The sequence below is a fragment of the Cetorhinus maximus genome, chromosome X, assembly GCF_964194155.1.
Source record: "Cetorhinus maximus chromosome X, sCetMax3.hap1.1, whole genome shotgun sequence".
Taxonomy (NCBI): domain Eukaryota; kingdom Metazoa; phylum Chordata; class Chondrichthyes; order Lamniformes; family Cetorhinidae; genus Cetorhinus; species Cetorhinus maximus.
Window position 1 is genome coordinate 16,576,015 of NC_135917.1, and position 15,043 is coordinate 16,591,057.

The 15,043-nt window shown below is 41.4% G+C and overlaps 1 protein-coding gene across 2 annotated transcripts in view; it reads right to left on the minus strand.

Moving 5' to 3' along the window:
• stac3 (SH3 and cysteine rich domain 3) overlaps window positions 1–15,043 on the minus strand; it is a 183,244-nt gene that overhangs the window by 60,727 nt on the left and 107,474 nt on the right. Inside the window, exon 2 of one of the 2 annotated variants that reach the window (XM_078534497.1) lies at window positions 11,403–11,532. The exons of the other annotated variant lie outside the window; for it this stretch is intronic. Within the exon in view, the coding sequence (XP_078390623.1) occupies window positions 11,403–11,532 (130 nt within the window). The remainder of the gene's footprint in view (window positions 1–11,402; window positions 11,533–15,043) is intronic. 2 annotated transcript variants of the gene reach the window in all.

The window sequence follows — 15,043 nt, forward strand, 5'->3', positions numbered from 1 at the left end:
CTGTCACACTGACCCTCAGCATAAGACTCTCAGTTATAACACTCTCTCTGTTATATTGACCCTCAATATAAACACTCCCAGTTATAACACTCTCTCTGTTACACTGACCCTCATTATAAGACTCTCAGTTATAACATTCTCTCTGTTACACTGACCCTGAGTATAAGACTCTCAGTTATAACACTCTCTGTTACACTGACCCTCAGGATAAGACCCTCAGTAATAACACTCTCTCTGTTACACTGACCCTCATTATAAGACTCTCAATTATAACACTCTGTTACACTGACCCTCAGTATAAAACTCTCAGTTATAACACTCTCTCTGTTACACTGACCCTCAGTATCAGACCTTCAGTTATAACACTCTCTCAGTTACACTGACCCTCGGTATAAAACTCTCAGTTATAACACTCTCTCTGTTACACTGACCATCAGTACAAGACTCTCAGTTATAACACTCTCTCTGTTACACTGACCTTCAGTATAAGACTCTCGGTTATAACATTTTCTTTGTTACACTGACCCTCAGTATAAAACTCTCAGTTATAACACTCTCTCTGTTACACTGTCCCTCAGCATAAGACCTTCAGTTATAACGCTCTCTCTGTTATATTGACCCTCAATAAAAGACTCCCAGTTATAACATTCTCTCTGTTACACTGACAGTCAGTATAAGACTCTCAGTTATAACACTTTCTCTGTTACACGGACCCTGAGTATAAGACTCTCAGTTATAACACTCTCTGTTACACTGACCCTCAGGATAAGACCCTCAGTAATAACACTCTCTCTGTTACACTGACCCTCATTATAAGACTCTCAATTATAACACTCTGTTACACCGACCCTCAGGATAAGACTCTCAGATATAACGTTCTCTCTCACACTGACCCTCAGTATAAGACTCTCAGTTAAAACACTCTCTCTGTGAGACTGACCCTCAGTATAAGACTCTCAGTTATAACACTCTCTCTGTTACACTGACACTCAGTTTAAGACTCAGTTATAACACTCTCTCTGTTACACTGACCGTCAATATAAAACTCAGTTATAACACTCTCTCTGTTACACTGACACTCAGTATAAGACTCTCAGTTATAACACTCTCTCTGTTACACTGTCCCTCAGCATAAGACCTTCAGTTATAACACTCTCTCTGTTATATTAAGCCTCAATATAAACACTCCCAGTTATAACACTCTCTCTGTTACACTGACCCTTAATATAAGACTCCCAGTTATAACACTCTCTCTGTTACACTGACGCTCATTATAAGACTCTCAATTATAACACTCTGTTACACCGACCCTCAGGATAAGACTCTCAGATATAACGTTCTCTCTCACACTGACCCTCAGTATAAGACTCTCAGTTAAAACACTCTCTCTGTGAGACTGACCCTCAGTATAAGACTCTCAGTTATAACACTCTCTCTGTTACACTGACACTCAGTTTAAGACTCAGTTATAACACTCTCTCTGTTACACTGACCGTCAATATAAAACTCAGTTATAACACTCTCTCTGTTACACTGACACTCAGTATAAGACTCTCAGTTATAACACTCTCTCTGTTACACTGTCCCTCAGCATAAGACCTTCAGTTATAACACTCTCTCTGTTATATTAAGCCTCAATATAAACACTCCCAGTTATAACACTCTCTCTGTTACACTGACCCTTAATATAAGACTCCCAGTTATAACACTCTCTCTGTTACACTGACGCTCAGTATAAGACCCTCAGTTATAACACTCTCTCTGTTAAAATGACCCTCAGTATAAGACCATCAGTTATAACACTCTCTCTGTTACATTGTCCCTCACTATAAGACTCTCGGTTATAACACTCTCTCTGTTAAAATGACCCTCAGTATAAGACCTTCAGTTATAACACTCTCTCTGTTACATTGTCCCTCAGTATAAGACTCTCGGTTATAACACTCTGTTACACTGTCCCTCAGTATAAGACTCTCAGTTATAACACTCTCTCTGTTACACTGACACTCAGTATAGGACTCTCAGTTATAACACTCTCTCTGTTACACTCACTCTCAGTATAAGACCTTCAGTTATAACACTCTCTCTGTTACACTGTCCCTCAGTATAAAACTCTCAGTTAAAACACTCTCACTGTTACACCGACCCTCAGGATAAGACTCTCAGATATAACGCTCTCTCTGTTACACTGACCCTCAGTATAAGACTCTCAGTTATAACATTCTGTCTTTCACACTGACCCTCAGTATAAGACTCTCAGTTATAACACTCTCTCTGTTACACTGACCCTTAATATAAGACTCCCAGTTATAACACTCTCTCTGTTACACTGACGCTCAGTATAAGACCCTCAGTTATAACACTCTCTCTGTTAAAATGACCCTCAGTATAAGACCATCAGTTATAACACTCTCTCTGTTACATTGTCCCTCACTATAAGACTCTCGGTTATAACACTCTCTCTGTTAAAATGACCCTCAGTATAAGACCTTCAGTTATAACACTCTCTCTGTTACATTGTCCCTCAGTATAAGACTCTCGGTTATAACACTCTGTTACACTGTCCCTCAGTATAAGACTCTCAGTTATAACACTCTCTCTGTTACACTGACACTCAGTATAGGACTCTCAGTTATAACACTCTCTCTGTTACACTCACTCTCAGTATAAGACCTTCAGTTATAACACTCTCTCTGTTACACTGTCCCTCAGTATAAAACTCTCAGTTAAAACACTCTCACTGTTACACCGACCCTCAGGATAAGACTCTCAGATATAACGCTCTCTCTGTTACACTGACCCTCAGTATAAGACTCTCAGTTATAACATTCTGTCTTTCACACTGACCCTCAGTATAAGACTCTCAGTTATAACACTCTCTCTGTTACACTGACCCTCAGTATAAGACTCTCAGCTATAACATTCTGTCTCTCACACTGACCCTCAGTATAAGACTCTCAGTTATAACACTCTCTTTGTTACACTGTCCCTCAGTATAAAACTCTCAGTTATAACACTCTCTCTGTTACACCGACCCTCAGGATAAGACTCTCAGATATAACGCTCTCTCTGTTACACTGACCCTCAGTATAAGACTCTCGGTTATAACACTCTCTCTGCTACACAGACCCTCAGTATAAGACTCTCAGTTATAACATTCTGTCTCTCACACTGACCCTCAGTATAAGACTCTCAGTTATAACACACTCTCTGTTACACTGACCCTCAGTATATGACTCTCAGTTATAACACTCTCTCTGTTACACTGTCCCTCAGCATAAGACCTTCAGTTATAACGCTCTCTCTGTTATATTGACCCTCAATAAAAGACTCCCAGTTATAACATTCTCTCTGTTACACTGACAGTCAGTATAAGACTCTCAGTTATAACACTCTCTCTGTTACACTGACCCTCAGTATAAGACTCTCAGTATTAACACTCTCTCTGTTACACTGTCCCTCAGTATAAAACTCTCAGTTATAACACTCTCTCTGTTACATTGTCCCTCAGTATAAAACTCTCAGTTATAACACTCCCTCTGTTATACTGACCCTCAGTATAAAACTCAGTTATAACACTCTCTCTGTTACATTGACCCTCAGTTTAAGACTCAGTTATAACACTCTCTCTGTTACACTGTCCCTCAGTATAAGACTCTCAGTTATAACACTCTGTTACACTGACCGTCAATATAAAACTCAGTTATAACACACTCTCTGTTACACTGTCCCTCAGCATAAGACCTTCAGTTATAACACTCTCTCTGTTATATTGACCCTCAATATAAACACTCCCAGTTATAACACTCTCTCTGTTACACTGACCCTCAGTATAAGGCCTTCAGTTATAACATTCTGTCTCTCACACTGACCCTCATTATAAGACTCTCAGTTATAACACACTCTCTGTTACACTGACCCTCAGTATAAGACTCTCAGTCATAACACTCGCTCTGTTACACTGACCCCCAGGATAAGACCCTCAGTTATAACACTCTCTCTGTTACACTGACACTCAGTATAGGACTCTCAGTTATAACACTCTCTCTGTTACACTGACCCTCAGTATAAGACTCTCAGTTATAACACTCTCTCTGTTACACTGACACTCAGTATAAGACTCTCAGTCATAACACTCTCTCTGTTACACTGACCCTCAGTATAAGACTCTCAGTTGTAACACTCTCTCTGTTACACTGACCCTCAGTTATAACACTCTCTCTGTTACACTGTCCCTCAGTATAAGACTCTCAGTCATAACACTCTCTCTGTTACACTGACCCTCAGTATAAGACTCTCAGTTATAACACTCTCTCTGTTACACTGTCCCTCAGCATAAGACCTTCAGTTATAACGCTCTCTCTGTTATATTGACCCTCAATAAAAGACTCCCAGTTATAACATTCTCTCTGTTACACTGTCCCTCAGCATAAGACCTTCAGTTATAACGCTCTCTCTGTTATATTGACCCTCAATAAAAGACTCCCAGTTATAACATTCTCTCTGTTACACTGACAGTCAGTATAAGACTCTCAGTCATAACACTCTCTCTGTTACACTGACCCTCAGTATAAGACTCTCAGTTATAACACTCTCTCTGTTACACTGACCCTCAGTTATAACACTCTCTCTGTTACACTGTCCCTCAGTATAAAACTCTCAGTTATAACACTCTCTCTGTTACACTGTCCCTCAGCATAAGACCTTCAGTTATAACGCTCTCTCTGTTATATTGACCCTCAATAAAAGACTCCCAGTTATAACATTCTCTCTGTTACACTGACCCTCAGTATAAGACTCTCAGTTATAACAATCTCCCTGTTACACTGACCCTCAATATAAAACACAGTTATAACACTCTCTCTGTTACACTGACCCTCAGTATAAGACTCTCAGTTATAACACTCTCTCTGTTACACTGGCCCTCAGTATAAGACCTTCAGTTATAACACTCTCTCAGTTACCCTGACCATCAGTATAAGACTCTCAGTTATAACACTCTCTCTGTTACACTGTCCCTCAGTATAAGACTCTCAGTTATAACATTCTGTCTCTCACACTGACCCTCAGTATAAGACTCTCAGTTATAACACTCTCTCTGTTACACTGACCCTCGGTATAAAACTCTCAGTTATAACACTCTCTCAGTTACACTGACCATTAGTATAAGACTCTCAGTTATAACACTCTCTCTGTTACACTGTCCCTCAGCATAAGACCTTCAGTTATAACGCTCTCTCTGTTATATTGACCCTCAATAAAAGACTCCCAGTTATAACATTCTCTCTGTTACACTGACAGTCAGTATAAGACTCTCAGTTATAACACTCTCTCTGTTACACCGACCCTCAGGATAAGACTCTCAGTTATAACACTCTCTCTGTTACACTGACACTCAGTATAGGACTCTCAGTTATAACACTCTCTCTGTTACACTGACCCTCAGTATAAGACTCTCAGTTATAACACTCTCTCTGTTACACTGACACTCAGTATAAGACTCTCAGTCATAACACTCTCTCTGTTACACTGACCCTCAGTATAAGACTCTCAGTTGTAACACTCTCTCTGTTACACTGACCCTCAGTTATAACACTCTCTCTGTTACACTGTCCCTCAGTATAAGACTCTCAGTCATAACACTCTCTATGTTACACTGACCCTCAGTATAAGACTCTCAGTTATAACACTCTCTCTGTTACACTGTCCCTCAGCATAAGACCTTCAGTTATAACGCTCTCTCTGTTATATTGACCCTCAATAAAAGACTCCCAGTTATAACATTCTCTCTGTTACACTGTCCCTCAGCATAAGACCTTCAGTTATAACGCTCTCTCTGTTATATTGACCCTCAATAAAAGACTCCCAGTTATAACATTCTCTCTGTTACACTGACAGTCAGTATAAGACTCTCAGTCATAACACTCTCTCTGTTACACTGACCATCAGTATAAGACTCTCAGTTATAACACTCTCTCTGTTACACTGACCCTCAGTTATAACACTCTCTCTGTTACACTGTCCCTCAGTATAAAACTCTCAGTTATAACACTCTCTCTGTTACACTGTCCCTCAGCATAAGACCTTCAGTTATAACGCTCTCTCTGTTATATTGACCCTCAATAAAAGACTCCCAGTTATAACATTCTCTCTGTTACACTGACCCTCAGTATAAGACTCTCAGTTATAACAATCTCCCTGTTACACTGACCCTCAATATAAAACACAGTTATAACACTCTCTCTGTTACACTGACCCTCAGTATAAGACTCTCAGTTATAACACTCTCTCTGTTACACTGGCCCTCAGTATAAGACCTTCAGTTATAACACTCTCTCAGTTACCCTGACCATCAGTATAAGACTCTCAGTTATAACACTCTCTCTGTTACACTGTCCCTCAGTATAAGACTCTCAGTTATAACACTCTCTCTGTTACACTGTCCCTCAGTATAAGACTCTCAGTTATAACATTCTGTCTCTCACACTGACCCTCAGTATAAGACTCTCAGTTATAACACTCTCTCTGTTACACTGACCCTCGGTATAAAACTCTCAGTTATAACACTCTCTCAGTTACACTGACCATTAGTATAAGACTCTCAGTTATAACACTCTCTCTGTTACACTGTCCCTCAGCATAAGACCTTCAGTTATAACGCTCTCTCTGTTATATTGACCCTCAATAAAAGACTCCCAGTTATAACATTCTCTCTGTTACACTGACAGTCAGTATAAGACTCTCAGTTATAACACTCTCTCTGTTACACCGACCCTCAGGATAAGACTCTCAGTTATAACACTCTCTCTGTTACACCGACCCTCATTATAAGACTCTCAATTATAACACTCTCTCTCACACTGACCCTCAGTATAAGACTCTCAGTTATAACACTCTCTCTGTTACACCGACCCTCAGGATAAGACTGTCAGATATAACACTCTCTCTGTTACACTGACACTCAGTATAAGACTCTCAGTTATAACACTCTCTCTGTTACACTGTCCCTCAGTATAAAACTCTCAGTTATAACACTCTCTCTGTTACACTGTCCCTGATTATAAGACTCTCAATTATAACACTCTCTCTGTTACACTGACCCTCAGTATAAGGCTCTCAGTTATAACACTCTCTCTGTTACACCGACCTTCAGGATAAGACTCTCAGATATAACGCTCTCTCTGTTACACTGACCCTCGGTATAAGACCTTCAGTTATAACACTCTCTCTGTTACACTGACCCTCTGTATAAGACTCTCAGTAATAACACTCTCTCTGTTACACTGACCCTCAGTATAAGACCTTCAGTTATAACACTCTCTCTGTTACACTGGCCCTCAGTATAAGACCTTCAGTTATAACACTCTCTCAGTTACCCTGACCATCAGTATAAGACTCTCAGTTATAACACTCTCTCTGTTACACTGTCCCTCAGTATAAGACTCTCAGTTATAACATTCTGTCTCTCACACTGACCCTCAGTATAAGACTCTCAGTTATAACACTCTCTCTGTTACACTGACCCTCGGTATAAAACTCTCAGTTATAACACTCTCTCAGTTACACTGACCATTAGTATAAGACTCTCAGTTATAACACTCTCTCTGTTACACTGTCCCTCAGCATAAGACCTTCAGTTATAACGCTCTCTCTGTTATATTGACCCTCAATAAAAGACTCCCAGTTATAACATTCTCTCTGTTACACTGACAGTCAGTATAAGACTCTCAGTTATAACACTCTCTCTGTTACACCGACCCTCAGGATAAGACTCTCAGTTATAACACTCTCTCTGTTACACTGACACTCAGTATAGGACTCTCAGTTATAACACTCTCTCTGTTACACTGACCCTCAGTATAAGACTCTCAGTTATAACACTCTCTCTGTTACACTGACACTCAGTATAAGACTCTCAGTCATAACACTCTCTCTGTTACACTGACCCTCAGTATAAGACTCTCAGTTGTAACACTCTCTCTGTTACACTGACCCTCAGTTATAACACTCTCTCTGTTACACTGTCCCTCAGTATAAGACTCTCAGTCATAACACTCTCTATGTTACACTGACCCTCAGTATAAGACTCTCAGTTATAACACTCTCTCTGTTACACTGTCCCTCAGCATAAGACCTTCAGTTATAACGCTCTCTCTGTTATATTGACCCTCAATAAAAGACTCCCAGTTATAACATTCTCTCTGTTACACTGTCCCTCAGCATAAGACCTTCAGTTATAACGCTCTCTCTGTTATATTGACCCTCAATAAAAGACTCCCAGTTATAACATTCTCTCTGTTACACTGACAGTCAGTATAAGACTCTCAGTTATAACACTCTCTCTGTTACACTGACCCTCAGTTATAACACTCTCTCTGTTACACTGTCCCTCAGTATAAAACTCTCAGTTATAACACTCTCTCTGTTACACTGTCCCTCAGCATAAGACCTTCAGTTATAACGCTCTCTCTGTTATATTGACCCTCAATAAAAGACTCCCAGTTATAACATTCTCTCTGTTACACTGACCCTCAGTATAAGACTCTCAGTTATAACAATCTCCCTGTTACACTGACCCTCAATATAAAACACAGTTATAACACTCTCTCTGTTACACTGACCCTCAGTATAAGACTCTCAGTTATAACACTCTCTCTGTTACACTGGCCCTCAGTATAAGACCTTCAGTTATAACACTCTCTCAGTTACCCTGACCATCAGTATAAGACTCTCAGTTATAACACTCTCTCTGTTACACTGTCCCTCAGTATAAGACTCTCAGTTATAACATTCTGTCTCTCACACTGACCCTCAGTATAAGACTCTCAGTTATAACACTCTCTCTGTTACACTGACCCTCGGTATAAAACTCTCAGTTATAACACTCTCTCAGTTACACTGACCATTAGTATAAGACTCTCAGTTATAACACTCTCTCTGTTACACTGTCCCTCAGCATAAGACCTTCAGTTATAACGCTCTCTCTGTTATATTGACCCTCAATAAAAGACTCCCAGTTATAACATTCTCTCTGTTACACTGACAGTCAGTATAAGACTCTCAGTTATAACACTCTCTCTGTTACACCGACCCTCAGGATAAGACTCTCAGTTATAACACTCTCTCTGTTACACCGACCCTCATTATAAGACTCTCAATTATAACACTCTCTCTCACACTGACCCTCAGTATAAGACTCTCAGTTATAACACTCTCTCTGTTACACCGACCCTCAGGATAAGACTGTCAGATATAACACTCTCTCTGTTACACTGACACTCAGTATAAGACTCTCAGTTATAACACTCTCTCTGTTACACTGTCCCTCAGTATAAAACTCTCAGTTATAACACTCTCTCTGTTACACTGTCCCTGATTATAAGACTCTCAATTATAACACTCTCTCTGTTACACTGACCCTCAGTATAAGGCTCTCAGTTATAACACTCTCTCTGTTACACCGACCTTCAGGATAAGACTCTCAGATATAACGCTCTCTCTGTTACACTGACCCTCGGTATAAGACCTTCAGTTATAACACTCTCTCTGTTACACTGACCCTCTGTATAAGACTCTCAGTAATAACACTCTCTCTGTTACACTGACCCTCAGTATAAGACCTTCAGTTATAACACTCTCTCAGTTACACTGACCATCAGTATAAGACTCTCAGTTATAACACTCTCTCTGTTACACTGCCCCTCAGTATAAGACTCTCAGTTATAACATTCTGTCTCTCACACTGACCCTCAGTATAAGACTCTCAGTTATAACACTCTCTCTGTTACACTGACCCTCGGTATAAAACTCTCAGTTATAACACTCTCTCAGTTACACTGACCATCAGTATAAGACTCTCAGTTATAACAGTCTCTCTGTTACACTGTCCCTCAGCATAAGACCTTCAGTTATAACGCTCTCTCTGTTATATTGACCCTCAATAAAAGACTCTCAGTTATAACATTCTCTCTGTTACACTGACCGTCAGTATAAGACTCTCAGTTATAACACTCTCTCTGTTACAGTGCCCCTCAGTATAAGACTCTCAGTTATAACATTCTGTCTCTCACACTGACCCTCAGTATAAGACTCTCAGTTATAACACTCTCTCTGTTACACTGACCCTCGGTATAAAACTCTCAGTTATAACACTCTCTCAGTTACACTGACCATCAGTATAAGACTCTCAGTTATAACACTCTCTCTGTTACACTGTCCCTCAGCATAAGACCTTCAGTTATAACGCTCTCTCTGTTATATTGACCCTCAATAAAAGACTCCCAGTTATAACATTCTCTCTGTTACACTGACCCTCGGTATAAAACTCTCAGTTATAACACTCTCTCTCTGTTACACTGTCCCTCAGTATAAGACTCTCAGTTATAACACTCTCTCAGTTACACTGACCATCAGTATAAGACTCTCAGTTATAACACTCTCTCTCTCACACTGACCTTCAATAAAAGACCCCCAGTTATAACACTCTCTCTGTTACACTGACCCTCAGTATAAGACTCTCAGTTATAACATTCTCTCTGTTACACTGACCCTGAGTATAAGACTCTCATTTATAACACTCTCTCTGTTACACTGACCCTCAGTATAAGACTCTCAGTTATAACACTCTATCTCTGTTACACTGACCCTCATTATAAAACTCTCAGTTATAACACTCTCTCTGTTACACCGACCCTCAGGATAAGACTCTCAGTTATAACACTCTGTCTGTTACACTGACCCTCGGTATAAGACTCTCAGTTATAACACTCCGTCTGTTACACTGACCCTCAGTATAAGGCTCTCAGTTATAACACTCTCTCTGTTACACTGACCCTCAGTATGAGACTCTCAGTTATAACACTCTCTCTGTTACACTGACCCTCGGTATAAGACTCTCAGTTATAACACTCTGTCTCTCACACGCCACCATCATTGTAACTTTCTCAGTTCTGACACTTAACATCACTCTCTTTACATATGTAAAAGTCTGGTTTGACAGCAGTAACAGACAGAATAATGAACGTTGACTGGAACCGAGATAACATGGAGTCTTTCTCAGCCATGTATACCATGTGATCAGCCATGAGGGAGCCAGATATTCTCCCTGCCAGAAGATTCTGGAGGAAGATGAAGAGAAATAAACTGGCTGGGTCAGGGGATGAAATATCTTCAAAAGAAGCATTGTGGGGAAGAGAAAATGTCCATCCTGGAAAACAGTTGGATGTAACTTCAGTGTACACAAAGCCTTTTCTCATCAACGTGTTTGTTAGGGCATTTCATCGAACCTTCCAGCATAAAAGACCATTCAGCCCATCCTGTCTGTACCAGCTCTTTGGAAAGAACTCCGCAATTAGTCCCACCCCAGTCCACACCATTCGTTCCCAGAGCCTTCAGGGTCTTACCTGGATCACACTTTTCATCCTGTTTCCAGGTTGTTGCAGAGCCACTGTCTGACAGTGTGACAGTCCTAATACCTCCTTGGCCACAGCAGCTCCTTGTTTGCTGCTGGTGTGTTGTACAATTAGATAGAAGCTGTGGAATGAAAGGAGATGGCCAGCATTTTCCAGAGATTAGAGGATGAACTAACCCATGGTATGATGTAAACTCTTGGTGGGGATACGAATGACCCAAGTGACGACCACGCCTTATGTCTGTATTTTCTAACTGATCAGCAACAAATGTCTTTCCCTTGCCCGCCTCCTGAGCCTGTTAATCAGAAGGAATTTCTGAAGTATGGGATGTTGGCACATGCTCACTCCAAAGTACATTGCAAACAAATTGCAAGGCCAAAAATAACCAACAAAGGGATTATTTACTTTGTTGTTTGATGGACAGGAACAGTTCGGCAGCTCATTACTAAATATAATGTCATTCGCATCTCAACTTCAAATATCATCGCACCACAGCTCAGTGGGTAGCACTCTCACCACTGAGTCACAAGGTCATTGGTTCTAGTCTCAGTCCAGCGACTCGAACACAACGTCACTGACATCTACCCAGCTATGTGGAAAAGTGCCCAGGTATGTCCTGTACGCAAAAAGCAGGACAAATCCAACCCAGCCAATTACCACCCCATCAGTCTACTCTCCATCATCAGTAAAGTGATGGAAGGGGTCATCAACAGGGCTATCAAGCGGCACTTACTTAGCAATAACCTGCTCACTGACGCCCAGTTTGAGTTCTACCAGGGTCACTCAGCTCCTGACCTCATTACAATCTTGGTTCAAACATGGACAAAAGAGCTGAACTCCAGAGGTGAGGTGAGAGTGACTGCCCTTGACATCAAGGCTGCATTTGACTGAGTGTGGCATCAAGGAGCCCTAGCAAAACTGGAGTCAATGGGAATCAGGGAGGAAAACTCTCCACATGTTGGAATCATATTTGGCACAAAGGAAGATGGTTGTGGTTATTGGAGGTCAGTCATCTCAGCTCCAGGACATCACTGCAGGAGCTCCTCAGGGTAGTGTCCTCGGCCCAACCATCTTCAGCTGCTTCATCAATGACCTTCCTTCCATCATAAGGTCAGAAGTGGGAATGTTCGCTAATGATTGCACAATGTTCAGCACCATTCACGACTCCTCAGATACTGAAGCAGCCCATGTCCAAATGCAGCAAGACCTGGACAATATCCAGGCTTGGGCTGACAAGTAACATTCATGCCGCTGTAAAGGAACTATCATATTTTTCCTGATATTACTGTAGGATAATTTAAAGCAGGCTTATGTTTGTGTGTGTGTATGTTTCTGCATGTGTGAGTAATTTAAGTAAACTGCAGACTGATAGACTGCAAGGTTTGAATCATCAAAGGGGTTACATGTAAAATCCAGGCATTTGAAATGCTGATGGACAAGCTAAGTAAAATGGAATTTACATTTTTAGATACATGGAGAGAGGTTGTTGGCTTTACAAAGGGACATGGTAAGATGTTTACAACTGGCAAGATAAATAAGGCAAAGTTATTGTGTTTATTTTTCCCAAGAGTGCTGGCTATAATGACAACATGAAAGATTTTTATATGCTGGGATTAGTAACTTCCAAAGACCTGTTGAAACAATGGGATTTACAGATCAAAGAGGAGGAAATATATTTAAAGAATGATGGAAATCTGTATAGGGGTGGCTGTGTGAGATCTTGAAAGCACCAGTGTCTGAAACAGACTTGTAGAAAAAGCCTCTAGCCACACCAGAGAAGTTTGCTGTTTCAGTAACCAAAGTTGTGTTAAAAGCCTTTGGAGTTTCATTGCACAGTGAGAGGGAGAGAGGAGCTATGAAATATCACCCTTACAGCAACAGTGGGTGCTTGTGGTAATATTGATGGATGTCTTATAGATTAATAATCTATTTTGGACTGTTGCCTGAAAGGGGTGTGTAAGTGGGAGTCTAGTTAAGTATAAATCTTGTGGGAACTGTTATATACTACATTTAACTGTGTAACTGTAATCTTGTGTGTTTAAGTTTTCTTTTCTTTTGTTAATAAATGTTTTAATTTAATATTTAAAATCTCTAAAGTTGGTAGTGGACTCATTACTTCTGACTTCAGTGCACAAACCTTCTCGTAATAAATACAAATTACAAAATTGTTGTGATAGCTTGGCCAAGTTTTCCTCTGGGATTTGGACAACCTGGCACATACCACCTGCCAAATAATTACACCACACAAGTGCCAGACAATGACCATCTCCAACAAGAGGGAATCTAACCATCTCCCCTTGACATTCAACGGTATTACCATCACTGAATCCCCCACTATCAACATCCTGGGAGTTACCATTGACCAGAAACTAAACTGCACTAGCCATATAAATACTGTGGCTACAAGAGCAGGTCAGAGGCTGGGAATCCTGCAGCGAGTAATTCACCTCCTGACTCCCCAAAGCCTGTCCATTATCTACAAGGCACAAGTCAGGAGTGTGATGGAATACTCTCCACTTGCCTGGATGAGTGCAGCTCCCACAACACTCAAGAAGCTCAACACCATCCAGGACAAAGCAGCCCCGCTTGATTGGCACCCCATCCACAAACATTCACTTCCTCCATCACCGACGCACAGTAGCAGCAGTGTGAGTACCATCTACAAGTTGCACTGCAGGAACTCACCAAGCCTCCTTTGACAGCACCTTCTAGACCCACGACCACTACCATCTAGAAGGACAAAGGCAGCAGACACATGGGAACACCACCACCTGGAAGTTCCCCTCCAAGTCACTCACCACCCTGACTTGGAAATATATCACCGTTCCTTCACTGTCACTGGGACAAAATCCTGGAACTCCCTCCCTAACAGCACTGTGGGTGTACCTACACCACACGGACTGCAGCGGTTCAAGAAGGCACCTCACCACCACCTTCTCAAGGGCAATTAGGGATGGGTAATAAATGCTGGCCTAGCCAGTGACACCCACATCCCATGAATGAACTAAAAAGCGACTGACACTCCAGTGCAGTACTGAGGGATGCTACACTATTGGAGATGCTGTCTTTCCAATGAGACATGAAACCTCTTGTCCCCTCAGATGATGTAAAGGAGCCTATGACACTGTATTAAAGAAGAGCAGGGGAGTTCTCCTGAGTGTCCTGGCCAATATTTGTCCCTCAGCCAACATCACGGAAAACAGATGATCTGATCATTATCACATTGCTGTTTGTGGGAGCTTGCTGTGTGCAAATTAGCTGTCGTGTTTCCTACATAGCAACAGAGACTACACATAATATATTCAATTACCTGTGAATCCTTGGTTTCAAGTGTCTCCATAGGTTCTCCCCTCCCTATCTCTGTAACCTCCTCCAGCCCCACAACCCTCCCTATCTCTGTAACCTCCTCCAGCCCCACAACCCTCCCTATCTCTGTAACCTCCTCCAGCCCCTACAACCCTCCCTATCTCTGTAACCTCCTCCAGCCCCTACAACCCTCCCTATCTCTGTAACCTCCTCTAGCCTCACAACCCTCCCTATCTCTGTAACCTCCTCCAGCCCCACAACCCTCCCTATCTCTGTAACCTCCTCCAGCCCCTACACCCCTCCCTATCTCTGTAACCTCCTCCAGC